The sequence below is a fragment of the Sebastes fasciatus genome, chromosome 13, assembly GCF_043250625.1.
Source record: "Sebastes fasciatus isolate fSebFas1 chromosome 13, fSebFas1.pri, whole genome shotgun sequence".
In the NCBI taxonomy this organism is placed as follows: domain Eukaryota; kingdom Metazoa; phylum Chordata; class Actinopteri; order Perciformes; family Sebastidae; genus Sebastes; species Sebastes fasciatus.
The window spans coordinates 24,660,952-24,678,147 of record NC_133807.1 but is presented as its reverse complement, the minus strand read 5'-3'; the positions used below and the strand labels follow the sequence as shown (position 1 = coordinate 24,678,147).

General features: G+C 42.5%; 2 protein-coding genes across 7 annotated transcripts in view; one reads left to right on the top strand and one right to left on the bottom strand.

Annotated features, from left to right (window-relative positions):
- The window catches only part of rdh8a (retinol dehydrogenase 8a), a 180,740-nt gene that overhangs the window by 35,747 nt on the left and 127,797 nt on the right, over positions 1-17,196 (bottom strand). The window lies entirely within an intron of this gene.
- The window catches only part of col5a3a (collagen, type V, alpha 3a), a 67,827-nt gene that overhangs the window by 11,439 nt on the left and 39,192 nt on the right, over positions 1-17,196 (top strand). For 3 of the 5 annotated variants that reach the window (XR_012596738.1, XR_012596737.1, XM_074656352.1), the window contains exons 2-17: positions 454-621; positions 1,001-1,217; positions 2,156-2,318; positions 8,425-8,547; positions 9,941-10,375; positions 11,797-11,913; positions 12,029-12,148; positions 12,246-12,299; positions 12,410-12,451; positions 13,515-13,577; positions 14,968-15,042; positions 15,210-15,293; positions 15,436-15,492; positions 15,786-15,839; positions 15,959-16,012; positions 16,107-16,160. Coding sequence is in view for 3 of the 5 variants with exons in the window: in XM_074656352.1 (XP_074512453.1) it covers positions 454-621; positions 1,001-1,217; positions 2,156-2,318; positions 8,425-8,547; positions 9,941-10,375; positions 11,797-11,913; positions 12,029-12,148; positions 12,246-12,299; positions 12,410-12,451; positions 13,515-13,577; positions 14,968-15,042; positions 15,210-15,293; positions 15,436-15,492; positions 15,786-15,839; positions 15,959-16,012; positions 16,107-16,160 (1,880 nt within the window). In the remaining 2 variants the exon portion in view is untranslated. The remainder of the gene's footprint in view (positions 1-453; positions 622-1,000; positions 1,218-2,155; positions 2,319-8,424; positions 8,548-9,940; positions 10,376-11,796; positions 11,914-12,028; positions 12,149-12,245; positions 12,300-12,409; positions 12,452-13,514; positions 13,578-14,967; positions 15,043-15,209; positions 15,294-15,435; positions 15,493-15,785; positions 15,840-15,958; positions 16,013-16,106; positions 16,161-17,196) is intronic. The other 2 variants (XM_074656353.1, XM_074656354.1) reach the window with 2 other exon arrangements.

Below are 17,196 nucleotides of genomic sequence, written 5' to 3'. Positions count from 1 at the left end.
GCAGGATTACGGGTTAGGCTGTGTACCACCCCTATCCTATAATAAACACCCACAGAAGCCTGGCCACCTGCTGCCGCCACATCTCAGAGGAGCCCATCTCTTCCGACTCCGAGGAAGCGGGAAGCCTCCAGCCACACTAAACCCTGCTCTTCAGCTCAGTAACAACCGGCACTTAACTGAGCCAGACAACAAAGTGCTGTCACACTGGCAGAGTTTAAGTGTTACACTGACGTGACTAAAAGCATGCTGCCGCAATCTGCCACGAGTCGCACCCTATCATAAGTGCTCTTTATGGTTTTTCACAATTCTAGAAATTATTTAAAAGCATGTAAACAATATCATCTTTAAAGAGATATAATTCGCTACAGTTTGTGAGCAGGAAACCAGCATTCTTCTATCTGCTCTGTAACAATGTGCAGATGAGTAATTCTTCCCTTTCTTTCCATTTTCCAGCTGATCCCATTGATGTTCTGGAAGTGCTGGAGCTGTCAGAGAACATGGAGGGGGTTTCCTTAGAATCCGGTCTCTGCACCAGCAGGAGGGGCGTGGAGGAGTCGGACCTGGCCTTCAAGATAGACAAAAAGATCCAGCTCAGTGCTCCCACCAAACAACTCTTCCCTGGTAGTGGACTTTAATTTTTTTCCAAGGAAGATTTCTAAAAATGAAAAAAAGCCAAATGTGTCACTTTTGTGAGGGATTCTTTCCTCAGTAAAAACCTTAAGAGATCTGACTTTGAACTCCCTTTACTCCTCCTCGAGGGTGCTCACTGCTTTCATGGGCAATATTTTTCATCATTATTATCTTTACTCAGGTCTCACTGGCAGCGGGTGGTGCCTGCATGTTATAAAAATATCTGCTCCCTGCTGTGCTCTGTCTTGTATGACTTAGCTCTCTCCTCTCCTCCTCTCTCCTCCTCTCTCCTCCTCTCCTCTCCTCTCCTCTCCTCTCCTCTCCTCTCCTCTCCTCTCCTCTCCTCTCCTCTCCTCTCCTCTCCTCTCAGATTCCACCAAATTTCCTGAGAATTTCTCTGTGATGACTACATTGCGAGCTAAAAAGGACTCCCAGTTCTTCCTGCTCTCAGTGTATGATGACCAGGGGGTGCAGCAGCTGGGGCTCGAAGTGGGCCGTTCGCCCGTCTTCTTGTATGAGGACCAGCATGGGCAGCCCACGCCAGAAATGTATCCCACCTTCAAGAAGGTCAACCTGGTTGATGGAAAGTGGGTAGTTTGAGGGCCTTTAATGCCTTTCTGTTGATTTGACTGGACACGGTATCTGTAGTATGTGTTTAATAGCAGTAGGAATCACCAGAGACCCCACAATATGCTATTATCACGATACTTAAGTCATGATATGATCTTATTGCGATTTTAATAGGGCAGTCAATGGATTAAAATATTTAATCGCGATTAATCGCATGATTATCCATAGTTAATCACGATTAATCGCAAATTAATCAAATTTTTTATCCTTTCAAAATGTACCTTAAAGGGAGAATTGTCAAGTATTTAATGCTGTTATCAACATGAGAGTGGACAAACATGCTTGATTTATGCAAATATATGTATATATTTATATCATATTTTTGCCAAAATATTGCGTAATTTGGAGCATTATTTAGCATTCTTCCTGACAAACTAATGACATGATTGGTACCAATGGATTCCTTAGGTTTTATAGTTTCGTATGATACCAGTATATTCACTCTAGCTTTAAGACTGAACCCGCTACAACATCTGAAAGATTGAATAGTGTCCGTCAGTGTATCGACACAATATTGCCACGCTAAATGTCGCAATACTATGCTGCAGTATATTGCTTTTTTCCCCCCAATCTTGTGTTCAATATCAGATTTACCAGCACTGTGTAATTTATATTACCTGCTCATGCGTAACTTTCCCAATCTTTGAAATGTGAGTTGATAAAGCTCACTTCATGTGCTTGACCTTGTGCGACCTTAAGGAAATAAGATACTTGTGGTACTTTTGGAGCGCTTGCTTCAGTGATTAGACTTGATGAAAGGAGTTAAGGAAATCAATCCTTCACATTCTCGAGCTCAAAGGCACTTCTGGTTTGCTTTACTTGAAAGAGGTTGTGAAGCAGCTCTTTGCATCGCTGATTCTGCTGGGCAACAGACTAAATATCTGTGTTCTTTCAGTTGGCACCGGATAGCCTACAGCGTGCAGGGCAAGTCTGTGACCCTCTACCTGGACTGTCAGAGGGTAGAGACCCTGGATCTGCTGCGAGGGGATGCCGCCGTCGTCAGCACAGAGGGCGTCACCGTGTTTGGGACACGGCTGCTGGACCAAGAAGTATTTGAGGTAGGACACAAAATGTAATACTGTTGATGTTTTTCATTGTATTTACCCGAAGTTTCAACAGTTACTAAGAAGAATAACAAATTTAAACGTGCACGGTGGCCAAAGAACGCAGTTGCCAGCAAGTGTGTTTTCTATATTGAGGTATAGACAAAGGGAGTAAATGAGAGTCAGTATCATGTGAACTTTGTGTTTAATCGCGGGAGACTGTTTCACTGGGGTAATATGTAATGCATATTGGCTGAATCATCTGACAAGGCGCTGTAGGGGGACGTCTTGATGACCTTGTTCTCATTCTTGCATGACTTTTATTCTTTCTCTTTCTCACACTACGTCACATTTAACCAAATTCAGTGTTTTATTCACACGGCTGCTGACATGAACATTTCTATAGCTTGTTGAACAAAGTGATTTGGATAGTTTGTTGATCAGTTTAGATTACCTCTTTGTGCTGCACCAATGGCCAAGCATTGCTCATATCCACTTTGTTTTACATATTAGTCAAGATCTAAAAGACAACAAATATATCAGGACTAAATTTTAGATTGTTGTTTGGCTTAAAATAACTTTGGTAGTGGCGTAAGTTACGTGACAAATAAATCAACGTTGACTTCTGGTTTCACACGGGACACTTACAGCGGTCTTCTGGGCGAAAGTCCTGTATTTTTTGACTCACCCATCCACCCGGCCTCCTCCCTACACGGCGTTTGCCGCTCTTTATATTTCCTGGTTCACGATTACGTGAATTACACACAAATTGATTCCATGAGATATACACGAATTACAGTGGATTACTTTTCGCAGGCATAGCTACGAGCGGTGTATGAGACCAGCCTGACAACTGTCAGGATATAGTGACCGTTTTATAAAAATAACTTTTTACCACATTTGCTCAAAGTTACCAACTGCAGCTTTAAAGCTACTTGAGAAAAGATTTAAAAGGGAAAATCTCAATTCAAGGAGCTACGGGGTGACAGGGGTCTCCTGTCAATCAAGTGCTGCAAGAACAAAGTAATACAGATGAGAAGAGGTGTTTGAGAGGGAGTGGGGAGGAGGCGACAGACAGGCTGTTCAGACATGCCCAGCCTCATCATTTCCATCGCAAAGCCGAGAAATGACACATTCTCTTTTGCTTTTTTGGACTCGTCAGTCTAGATCTGTCGGCTTTACATGTGTGAACCTGAGTGGCCAGCTGTGCATTTGGACATTTGAAACATGCTTGACTGCGAATGTGTGTTGTTTGGTCATGCCTTGTGATGGTCACGACTCACAGTCCCTCAGGAAAAAGACCTGCTTCTTGTTCTTGTACACAACAGGAGACATGTATCACATATAAAGTTGCTGCTTAAGTCATTCCTAATTGTAACTACCAAAAAAAAATAAAAAATTAATTTGATCCTTTTTGAAGTGCACATCTTCAGTTAAGAGCATTAGAAAATGTGCCCACATATGTATCAATATGCTGGGAAAACATGGCGGAGCAAGAAGATTCAGACTAAGCTCTGGGAGTGGCTCCAATCCCTCCTTTTCTCTGCAGTAACCTTTATTGCCATAAGTCATTCTCTGTGCTTCCCATGACAATATGCAACCCTTGCTCCATTGTCATTCCCAATGAGGCTCCACTCTAAAATCTCTCGCCCACAGCATGAAATAGAGATCAGCTCAAGCCCATTCCCCTGTCATGCCCTCGGGGGTCTGTCTCTGCTCTGCAAAGGAGCGAGAAAGAAAAGGAAATATAGACAGAGGTAGAAGGAGGTACAGTCAAGTTGTCTCCATCCCCTCAGTGTCCCGAGAACAACCCACAGTTTGCAAAAAGGGAACATACAATTAAACTTTAAGAGAGTACAGAGGGAGGGGTTGTTACCACTCCCTGATGGCCTAATAGACAGAAACCAGCGACTTCTTCACTTTCACCAGGAGAGAACCAAATGTCCTCAGTCCTGACAAGTAAACACCTACTGCCTTTGGGTTTCGCAGTCAATAACTACCTTCCTAATCTTGTCCACGTAATAACCTTACCTTCTCTATGACCTCAGTTGCCCCTCCCATGCTATAAGTAACTCTCCACTCCCTTCCTACCCTTCCCACTTCAGTTATGAAATGCATCTCCTCGTGGGCTCTATAAATTCCACCGTTACATCTTTGGCCTTGCTCCAGAAACACTCCCATGCCCTTATTCATCATCCTATGTGTAGAGATATGATGATGATGATGATGACGAAAACCCCTCAGATCCATCCTTTAATCCAATCCATGCACTTTATGTGGTCATTTGAGGTCATGTGTATCAAAGTTTGCACGTAATTTAATCTATCTTGCTTTCTGTGGAGTAAGTGAAAAACCCTCAAATTAGCCATCTGTTTTAGATTCTTCACTGATACATGTGATGGTAAAATATGAGTTTCATCATCTGCATTCACAGCATGTATGCACTGGCTGTACTGGCTGTACATGTCTAAGCATCAGCGTACACCTCGGCCGGGTGAGGCTGGTACCAGGGGAGGAGAGATTAAGCAGACTGACCTCTGGGCCTCTGTTCCCAGGCCCTGGTTCTGGGGGAGGAGGCCGGTGTTCCGGCCCAGTTCTCCCAGCGTGGGAGCTCAGCGTGGGAGCATTGGGACCGTGGTCAGCCACTAATGTCTCTATTGCTTCCAGATTGCACTACGAATGACTACACAAGTTTGGTGTTTAAGCTCAACACTCTGCATGCTTACATTCAGCAGTAAAGCAAACCTCTGGTTGTGCTCCGTCTTGCCCGCTGTGTGCCCTCACTGTGTATGTATGAGCCTCCAACATGCCGACTGCTCAGATAAGATCCAGCTCAGCGTTTATTTGTTAGGAAATTCAGATAATTTCTGTCTGGATTAGTGCTGGAAATACGATGTTTTTGTCTCACTGTTACCGGCATGTTGAAACCAAGGCCTGTCAAGCATATCATTAAAGGGCCGCTTAGCAACCCCATCGATTTATCACACAAATCGGTCAACGTCTGTTTAAGTCGTCACATTTTGTCTTGGTAACTACTTATGTCTGATAGTGGTCAGATGTTTTCGGGTTAGTCATGAACATCTGTTGCACTGGAAACAAATGAGGGGCATCAGAATGCTGTTTCATTACAGTGAGCTTGTTGCTCCTTCACCCACACGAGGTTGTGACTCATGAAAGAATGCAAGTTCTTATCTAGAGATCTGATTCACCGCAAATGAGTAGACAGCACCTCATGTGAGGTCAAGTTAGTTGTGATTTGGTGAAGCAGTAGCTGGCAGACAGCAGGGGAAACACTAATGAACGCTTGCCAACAGCCGTGTGGGCGACATGCAGGATGTTTGCCATGAGAAATGTGCGGATTCAGCGGAGGAGTTTTCCTTTTCATCACGTCCTCACATGTCCTCCTCAGATGTCCTTGCCCCGTCCTAAATGGGGAACGGCAGAGCATGCATGATTTTTTTGGGCAACGCCTTACTCGCTGTGTGTTTCTAGAGGAAAGAGCCCTTGCCAGGCAAGAAAAACAGGAAAACGTCTCTGTGAAAGTGTTTGCCTTTGATCTCAAATTGAGATTGGATTAGATTGGATTAACTCACCGTTGCCTTTCTCTCTCACTCCGTCTCTCCGTCTCTCACCTCAGAGTGCAATCATTTCCTTTGGATGAATGGATAAGAACTCCTTTCATGTTCGATGTCATAAATGAAACGTCCACGGTCATTCCTACAGTTTTCTGTACGGTGCACAGACTTGCATTGCTTGTAAGGCCTGAGCTGCTGTATGAGAAGATATATGAGCTGGTGGCGGGTCACGGAGAAGCGATATGTTTTGATTTATTTCACCTCTGGCCGCTAAAGCCTAATTAAAGAGATTACAATGGGACTATAATTACCACAACATCAAGCAGTTAATCTGACTTGATTTATCGCAAATGGCTGCCCAGCTGTCCCCGGATAAGATTTCACCCGGCAATATGTTTGCAACGGCCTGTCAGTTACATAGATTCTTATCGCTAATGTAATCTAAACGTTGTCAAACACGGTGCCATGGGGCCGCCTGCGTTTGGTTTATATTGAATTACTTCCTGACTTGTGTCTCAGGGAATTAGCGCTGCAGCACACAGTGGTTTTCACTATCAATTTATTTTTGAATACATTTCTTTATTCATTATTCTACCTATAACATGTCAAAAATAATGACAAACGTCCACCAAACGTGTTGTGTTAATGCTCCTGTGTTTACTAATAATAGGGGAATATTGTACTTAACTACATCTATTTGATACATTGAGTTGCTAGTTACTTTTTCAGATTCAGATTATTAATACAAAATATAATCAACAAATAAATTATGATGTATTATTATGGATAAAGATGAGACTTTATTGATCCCTTGGTGAAATTCACAAGGTCCCCGGCAGTATACTATATAGTAAGAAATAAGCCACCTTTACTAACTGCAACATTAAAGTAACGTACTGTACACATTAATGCATCAATACTTATTCAATAATATAAAATACATTATTCTTGCATACTGAGTACTTTTACTTTTGGTACTTTAAGTTTGTACTTGACTGTGTTTGGTATTTTACTTGACACTTTTGTGCTTTAGCCAATGAATCAACTAGTTGTCTCAGCACTACACAGCATTATGTAAAAACATTATGTGGACAGGAGACAAGAGTGATGTTGAGTGTAAGGCCATTAAAGCTAACAGAGGCTCTAGGCTCAGAGCTGCAGGGTCCAGCAGCGCCGTCTCTGCTGCATGTTTGTGTATACACACTGGCTACGCCTGCAGGGCGGGATGGGAAGTGAAAGGTCTTGACGGGGGGGTGAGAGGGAGCTGTTTGACTGTTTCGTGTACACAATCAGGCCCCTCAAGGAGTTATGGGAACACAGAGAAGCAATAGTCAGTAGCAATTGTGCCAGTAGTGAAAGCGTGATGATGCTACTGTATTAGACTTGGTAACGCTTTATATTAACCTCGAAGCCCACGATCCCGACTGACTTTACTGTCTTTCAGAGGCTGTGACAGGTTCAGTTTTAGAGCTAGTAGGGTACAGATATCATATGAAACTAGAAAATCTAAGGAACGTCAAAAGTTATTGATACCAAATCACAGCACATCAAGGTCTTGGTGATTGAATGTGGTATTTTGGAGGGATTATTGATCATTTTTTATCAATTCTCAAGTCGTAAAAAATGGTTAAATTTAGCACCAAATCTGTGTAACAAATGGTTTCACCGTGATAGAGAGACATGATAGAGCATGGGAATGGCCATCATGTACTTCTATCATAATGTTCTAAGCCCTTACACACTTATTTATTTATTTTAATTAATTAATTAATTAATTAATTAATTAATGTTTATTTCAGATTTATGACTAGAACAATTTGACACACAGTGCTGAGCTGAAGTTCATCTTCAGGTTCCCAGTTTTCAGATGATGTACACCACTTCTATGTGACATCTACTGCTGACCTGCTATTTCCCCCTAAAGACCCCCCCTAAAAAAGACAAAAATGGGGTCATTGTCCCGCTTATTACACACTTACTTACTTAAGAAATCAATACTTTGACACAAAAATGGTCCTTCAGAGTCCAAGTGCGTCCCGCAACGGTCAGTTATACATAGGAACGGTTTGTTATAAAGAAATAACAGACCGTAGAACGTCGTGATTAACCAATCAGAATCAAGTATTCAACAAAGCCGTGTCAGAAGATGTTTATTGACATTCTTAAGCAGTCTATAAACTCTTAACAAGTTTCTTATTAAGTGCTTATAAATGTCTCATAATCTAATAAACATATTTATAATGCTATTATTAACACTTATTGCTTAATACACTTGTAAGGTCTTATAAGGGCCTTATTACTTGTTAACTAACGCTTATTACAGAACCTAATATAAAGTGTTACTTTATACTTTGCTTTACAGCCCGGTATGCGGCCTGTTTTGTTGTTCTCATAATGTCTGTGGTGTTTCGTTACAGGTTCAGTCTTCACTGTGCAGTATAGCAGCTGCTGTATGTTTCTGTCAGTGCAGTCGAGATCTCCTGTATGCCTGGCGTTATAACATGACACATGTCTATCATTTCTGTCTGCTTTCTGGTTTATTTCAGGGAGACATTCAGCAACTACTGATTCTGAACGACCCCCAGGCCGCTGCCGACTACTGTGTAGACTACATACCAGACTGTGACTCTGCTTTGCCCTACATCAGCCAATCCCTGGTCGTGCAGGAGGTCAGTACTGCCAGCAACAGGAGGCAATGTCTACTGGAAAAAACCCAAGCAAATCCTCGTACAGTTCTTCGCCAGCTGAGCTTCAGGTCACCTTAATTAGCTGCAGACACATGGCAGACACAAAGGTCCAGATATATGAGTTTTCCACATTTCCTTAGAGGCCCTGTGTGGTATAATGCCTTTTGAGAAATATGATGAGCTTTTACTCGTGTTAAAACATTATCATGTCCTTCTGGCTGCTAAAGTGGGCTTGCAGAAGCCGTTGCTTCCCAGCCAGCCAGTAAAAGGAGCTCAAGCATGCCTGTCAATAGAGCTATGTGTTCCTAAGACTGATTTACAAGTGGCCAACGGCCCCGGCCAAGAAGAGGTCTGAGTACAGTGCAAAACGTACCGAGTGTTTGCGAAAAGAGACTTGAGAGATAAGGACAGAATAGGCCATCAGTCAAAAGGAAAAGTGTCTTCTTTCAAATGCAGCCAGCAGTGGAGCATTCTTAAGGTCAGGTGCTCACACTCACACATAGAGCCAGCCAGGAGCCCATAACTCAAACATGATATAAAAGCTCTTCCCCTCCTCAAGGCGTGCATAAAAAATGTAATCAATCATGGATATGAATTACTGTATTTTTCTTTTTTGGCATGTGAGAGATATAGATAAGGAGGAAGGAGGCAGCAGAGGAATCAAGGCAGATATATATAAATGTGTGGCTGGGCTTCAAGGAATACACAGTTTTAGCCACGTGCATACACTCATATATGCGTGCATTTGTGTTTGCACGCAAATGTGTGGTCGTTGATTATGCTCCAGAGATGGCTCCTTAATGATAGCGTGAGGCTATTTCCATAGTCATCCAGCTGGCTCTTAAAGAACTACAGCTGAGAAATGAGCTCCAAATCCAAAACATGTCAACATCTGTCACCCCACTGACCTAATTCCCATCACTCCCCCTTCTCACACTGACCTTGTTTACAAGTGGATCTAAATCACGTCACTGATGTCTTTCGCAGACAGGGCTTTCAGCGCCAATTTCAGGCAGAGGCCGTTCATGTCACTGACATGCAACGGACATCACTCTGGAGGATGACGCATATTTGCTCACTTGCCAGAGCGCACTAAGAACTAGCACCTCGTTAGGATTATAGACAGTGACCCCTGACTGCTCAAGCAAATATGTCTTCTGCGGGAAAAACTCCACATTTGTTTGTCCCTTCTCATTTCATATTTGTTTTAGGTTTTTGCCAGCTCAGTGGGAATTACAGTAGGTGTTTGACCCTATCAGGGTGTCACAGGACTTGAATGCATCACTTAACTCTTGTATTTTCATTCACAGCAGTGTTTGTTTTCTCTCCATCTTCCACTTGTGCCCTCATCTTGCATTCCCCTTTTTCATAAAAGACCTCCAAACTTGGGTCTGATGCCCTTCTGCAAAGTGACCAGCTCGAGGATGAACCAAAGAAGCGCTCCAAAAAGGACAGGAAAGGCAAAAAGAACAAAAAGAAGAGGGACAAGGGCTCTAAAGGCAAAGGCAAAGGCAAAGGCAAAGGCAAGGGCAAAGGCAAGGGCAGGAAGGGATCCAGAAAGAAAAAACATGACGAGGAGGGTGTTGAGGACGGCTTCCTCAGAGTGTCCACATCGCTGCCCGAGTATCTGTCCCAAGAACCTTTTCAGCCCACAGAGTTGCCAGAAATTAAGAAGAGCACCTCAGAAACCGTCGTCCCCACTCAAGTCTTCGACAAGACCTTCATTGAGATGCCCACACATGAACCAGACTCTACAGCTGAGGCCCCCACTGCGGTGCCCAGTGCATTGCAATCAAAGGTTACTAAGGAGGTAGTTTACCTGTAGATGCCCTCCATCCCAACCCCCTCCTGCCATTTGCAGCTCTAACCGATCACTCCCCTAATACCTCCTAACCATAGAGAGCACCGCATCCCTCTCCAGTCGCTTATCACCACCACCACCACTAACCAGCACCATCCTAATCATCACCTCTACCACAGAAAACATGGAGAACGCATCTTAAATGAGCCATTTTTGATGATCTCACTATATGACTTGTGTCTGCGTGTGCGCTTTTTGTAGAACATGCTGTAGTACATGCATATCTGAAAAGCTTGGTATGCATGGTACATACAGTGTGTATCTTCCTGTATGCGAACCTACAGAATGATTATTGGGTTTACAGTTCATTCAGTGTGAATATATGTAAGGGATAACGTACAGTGATTGTTGTGAAATAACGCAAGACCGCATCGCCCTTTCAGGGTTTATTTCACAATAATGACCCGCTAGCTGTGCATTATTCTGCTTATTACACGGCTACTTGCTTAAGGAAATCAATAATTTGACACAAAAACATCAGAACTACACCCATAGCAATGGTCTGTTATAAAGAAATAACAGACCGTAGAACACCGTGATTGACCAATCAGAATCAGCTATTCAACAGAGCCGTGTAAATAAGCTCGGATAGGATCTAAATCTTTTATACTATGAATATGCCACAACTGTATATAATTTTTTTTTTTTAAAAGGTACAGTGTGTACGATTTGGTGACACATAGTGGTGTGGTTGCAGATTGCAACCAACTGAATACCCATCCGCTTACTCCTCCTTTTCCAAGACCGCGATAACGTGAGTGGCTGAGTGCAAAACCGAGGTAACGCCACAGTAACGCTACGTTAGGAGCAACGGAAGTTGCGGTTTTGCACCACAATTTCACAAGCGTGTCATGCTACTCCTTATGTAGATATGTAGAGCTCAGTCTAAGCTAACGGAAACACAACGATTATTAGTTTCAGGTGATTATACACTAATGAAAACATGAATATTATATTCCATTTCTGCCAATAATTTCCCCAAAATGTTACACACTGTCCCTTTAAAATCCAATTTTAACTTCCCACTGCAACAACCGAGGAACGTTTGTGTATGTCTCCTTCATGTTTGTTATTTGCTAATTTGCCAAGTGAACTAATTTTTCGAGCTCACGCTGTTTCTGTAGCTGTTGTAATCTCTGCCATGCTGCCACATGAATGCGATGTAGTCCATCAGCTAATTACACTCCAGCATTGTAATTAACTGCACACCTGTCAACCCGTATCCCGGATAATCAACACAATCCCATCAAATCCACCTGTTTTGCTAACATTCACATCGTGTGCTAAGCGCCCGGCGCTAACGAGACGAGCTCAGCGTCCCCTGGTTCATCTTTGCCATGACTCATTTAAGCCTGTGTGTCGGCCTGCAGGAGGACAAGCCAGTGAAGGAGCCAGTGATGGAGGAGCATGGTGACCTTTACGGAGACCTCTATGATGATCTCTCAGTTTCCACGGTAACAGTGGGCCCGAATGTTACTGACTACGAGGTGGGTTAAATGCAAATGCAAGACATGTCTTCACCTTTGCACGAAAAACACTAAGAGCCTATTTTTGGTATTCAATGAACACACCTGAAGTGAGTTTTTTTCCATTCCTTAACAGATTCACGAATATGAAGATTACAAGAATGACACGGAGTCAGAGTATGAAGAGTACGAGACATACGAGGAGGGCTTTGAATTTGCAGAGCGGGAAAGAGCAGGGACGTGGGAAGGAGAAGAGGTAAATCTCACACACCAAGCGAGTGGTCATGTCTTCAATTGCCTGTGTCAAGTGATTTCTTACAATTCACATCCATTCATCCCGTTCTCCTCCTCAGGCTGGCCTCAGAGCAGAGAAGGGCCAGAAGGGAGAGCAAGCCATTATTGAGCCGGTGAGCTGCTAGTGACATTTAATGAATAGCACCGTAGCTTTAGTTATGAGCATGGGAATGAGTTGATACCCTCCTAATGTACATTTCATTCCATCTGTGCTTGTTTCTAGGGTACATTACTGGAAGGACCCCAGGGTCTACCAGGGTCACAGGTAAGCCTATTCACTGCCTGAACACAGAAGAAAACAGACATTTTGACCGTGCCTCGTCTCTGTAATTATACAGGATGTGGCATATGGAACATAAGCAGGAAGTGACCAGATGTGGTGCAAACTGTTGAGAATTTTGGAGTGCAGCCAAATGTGGTGTTTTCAGAAAAGGAAACAGGGGTTTTCAGGTCCTAAAAATACACCCCTGCACTATTAATGCAACGATCATTAAAACTGCAACATTCCAAAGAAGTAAAAGTATTTTGATTCAAGACTACATAAATAAATAAAAAGGGATTATCGTCAAGGATTTGGAGGGTTAGAATTAGGGCTGTCAATCGATTAAAATATTTAATAGCGATTATTTTTCATCTGTTCAAAATGTACCTTAAAGGGAGATAAGGAGTGTTTAATACTCTTATCAACATGGGAGCGGGCACATATGCTTACTTTATACAAATGTATGTATATATTTATTATTGGAAATCAACTAACAACAAAAAACAATGATAAATATTGTCCAGAAACCCTCACAGGTACTGCATTTAGCATAAAAAATATGCTCAAATCATAACATGGCAAACTCAAGGCCAACAGGCAACAACAGCTGTCAGTGTGCTGACTTGACTAGGACTTGCCCCAAACTGCATGTGATTATCATGAAGTGGGCATGTCTGTAAGGGGAGACTCGTGGGTACAATTGACCCCATTTTTATTCACATATTTTGAGGTCAGATGTCAAGAGACCCCTTTGAAAATGGCCGTGACAGTTTTTCCTCAACAAAATTGAGTGAAATTTGGCGCGTTATTAGTCTCCTTCGTGACAAGCTAGTATGACATGGTTGGTACCAGTGGATTGATTAGGTTTTTCTAGATTCATATGACGCTAGTATATCTTCACTCTAGCTTTAAAACTGAGCCCGCTACAACCTAAAAATCACAAGTTGCGTTAATGCAATAAAGACATTAGTGGTGTTACGTAGAAGAAGAGTATAATTTTGTAGAAAACTAAGCCACAATATGTTCTCTATTGTTTGCTTGAGTGCTGTGAATGTTTCATTCACAGGGACTCGCTGGCCCAGTTGGACCAAAAGGCCCTCCAGGACCCAGGGGAGATCTTGGTGAATTGGTGAGTGTGGCTTAGGCCTGGACCTGGACCCATAGAGTGCTGCAGGAGTCCTAAAACCCGGAAATGAGTTAGCATTTTAGCACTTCAGGTTCCCTCAATCAGTCAATGGGTGTTTAGTTAGATGCTTTAAATAAGGTCTGTGGTTAACACAAGCTGAAGAGAAGATTTTTTTCTTTTATATAAAATACATCAATAAATACCCCACAAGCTTTTATGTGTCTTAAAAAAGGCGGTGGCTAACAAGTGGCTGAATGAGACTACTAAATGTCATCACACCAACTCGTCCGCCTTTACAGCATCGTTGTGTATACTCGCGCTCATACGACCGTGGTGTAGTTTGTTTATAGCCTAACGTTAGCTTTTTACTTCTAGCGATTGCATTCACACTTCAGATCATAGAAGTGGTGATCATTTGTGGAGTTTATCTTGCTGAACAAAACGTTTAAGCATCATAAACGTGTGTTTGCCACAGAGTTTATTTTCTGCAATAATACAAAATGGAAAAAATCCCATTGGCTTTTTGTCGAGGGAACAGGGGCGATGCCAACTTCCTGGTTGACCTACAAAAATACATCATGCCTGCGGCACTCTACTGGGTTAGTTTGGCCCCACTTTGACCCCTCCACCTGTGGGACAGAGCTGTTCAACTGTAACCTCACTGTGCAACATGTCCAGTCCTGAAGTGAACCTGCTGGACTTCAGGGACGAATGTCGACACCCACGTGTTTGACCTGATTTGCTTTTGTGTGTGTGTGTGTGTGATTGCTCGAATAAGGGTATTTGTCGATGATTCATCACAATGGAACACACTGCAACACACATACACAAGACTGTTTAACACACTTTAGCCTGTCCACCAGTGACGCATAAGAATGAGCTCATGTCTTTAAGGATTTATGTAATACTTACTTACTTCTATGCCTATTCAGGATTAATATATATATACGTTTTTAAAACCAAACTAAACTTACAGTATATCTACTTCTGATCCACTTGTTCCTAGAGACAAGTGTCAGTTATTTGACAAAAGCAAGTACCAAGAAAATTACCCTTGATCCATAAAGAGAGGAATGTATCTCACCAATTTGAATACTTATCATTTAACTTAACGGTAATCTGATGAACACAATTTTAATGACTCAACGCTGCATTAAATGACTTGTTTAAATGGATATTTACAGTGTGTAAACAGAAGATAAGCTAGTGTCTGTGTGTGTGTGTGTGTGTGTGTGTGTGCGTGTGTGACATGCCCTGTGGAAATGGAGTAAAGGTTTGTTTTTACAGTGATTAGATTGCAGGGGTTGTTTTTCTCTCTGTGTAGACACTCTCTCACACACACACACACACACAGTAGCCGATGTTTATCTCTTTCCCCGACCTCTCTTTTCAGGGTCCCCCAGGACGTCCTGGTCTTGCTGGGGTTGATGGGATTCCAGGTCCTCCAGGAACCATGTTGATGCTACCGGTAAGACCTTACATGCATGCTCACGCACACACACAAACACGCACTCAGAGCACACCTTTTCCCCAATGTGGTGTAGCGGCATGACCACAAGGGGGGGCTGTGTGATTGAGCTTCATTTACATTTGGGGAATCCTGCGGTGGGGACTGAATCCTCTTTTTGCCTCCAGTACCGGCATGGAGGTGATTCCCAGAAGGGACCAGTGGTGACTCCTCAGGAGGCGCAAGCTCAGGCAATCCTGCAGCAGACCCAGGTACACTTTGGTTTCATCATGCTATATTATAACACCAGTGACTTTCATTTTATGCTGTATGAAGACCAACTCATTGCACATTACAAGTGAAAAGGTGCCCTGTGCAGCATACATAAAGCATCCAGTTGTGTTTTCCTTCCAGCTGGCTATGAAGGGACCTCCAGGTCCGCTGGGTCTCACAGGGCGATCAGGCCCAGTGGTAAGGCACTCCTCTGACCTTGACTAAATTTGCATCATACCTCCAGGGCTCCTTCAACCTTTAACCTCCACTTCACATTCTGCCTGACCAGGCACAAACTCTACCCCTCTACTCGCTCCCATCCTAACCTCATCACTATGCAGGCTCACTGTGTTCAAATCACTGCAGGGTTGCAAAAATAAACAGATGATTAAGGTTTAAGATGGTTTGTTCTTTGTTTGTTTGGTGCTGAATTTGGAGTTGAATTGCTCCTGTGCATCACGTCATGCTTAAATTAATTTTTTATTTTGCAGGGTCTTCCAGGTTCCTCTGGGTTCAAAGGAAACAGCGGAGAAAATGGCCCTCCTGTAAGACCAGACATTATTTTTACCTCACTACTGGCTTCCATCATATCACTATTAATTTCCTTTTGTCCTCCTGCTTTCCCTTTTACACACCTTTCCATTTGTCTTCCTTTCTCATATAGGGACTACATGGGTTGCAAGGCCCTCTGGGAATTAATGGAAAGCCAGGAAAGAGGGTGAGATATCTAGAGTACTGTAGGTTCATAAGCATACTGTGCCTGATGTAACATAAAGTAAAAACCTACTTTAACTGGATTGTGTGTCTCGTAGGGGTATTCGGGAGTCGACGGAGGTCGTGGCGCTCCGGGTGAAACAGGCTCTAAGGTAAAATCTCACAGCACTGCATTGACTAGTTATAATCTCAACTATTTGAGCTGCACCAAGAACCAACCGATTTTTATTTATTTACATCCTTACAGCTTGTTCGGATATTAGTTGAGGTTAATAGCTGTGTCGATGCTACATTGCCAGTTGTTAGACCATATTGCTGATGTTGAGTTTCCATGAATTAAAGGTGCCATATGGTAGAAAGTGACACTTTCAATGTCTTATTTGATTATAAAGGAGGTCTACGTGCTATATAAATACTATGAAAGCATCAAAACGCTCAATCCACAGAGAAATGCAGACAACTGCAACAACTTCTGCTTTTAAACTAGGGCTGCACAATTAATCAAAAATGTATCTAAATCATAATATGGACTACTGCAATTTACAAATCGCAGGATGAGGAGGAAATCACAATATTTATTAAAGGTGAAATGTGTGTCAACATTATGTGCTGGCCCACACATTATATTCTACAGGCTTAAGAAAACATCTTTGTTTGGTACAGATCCCCGCAAGAATTATACCATAATCATGTTTTTTCACTGAAAATGAGAAAAATTATGTAAAAAATGATCATTCTCTCTAATATTGCAAATCACATTGCAATTGCAACATCAGTCAAAATAATCACAATTAAATATTTTTGCAAAATCATGCAGCCGTCAGGACTTCCTTAAGGTTGTGATGTCACAACTTTACAGTCACTGGTACAAGTGAAGCTAAACTCCTGTGGAGCTGAAACACACAATGAGTCCATCGCTGCTGTGAAGCCATAAAGACGAGACAGCGCAGATGCGGAAGTGCGGAAAACTGACTAATCAGAGCAGACTGGGCTTTTTTAGGAGGGGGGTCTTAAAGAGACAGGCGCTAAAACGGGGCGTTTCAGACAGAGGGTGAATACAGGTATATTCAGACATACAGTATGAGAAAAAAGAATGACTTTTTTGGACATTAAAGCATGTAAACATGTTCTAGTAAAAACAACAAATACAAGTATGAACCTGAAAATTAGCATAATATGACTCCTTTA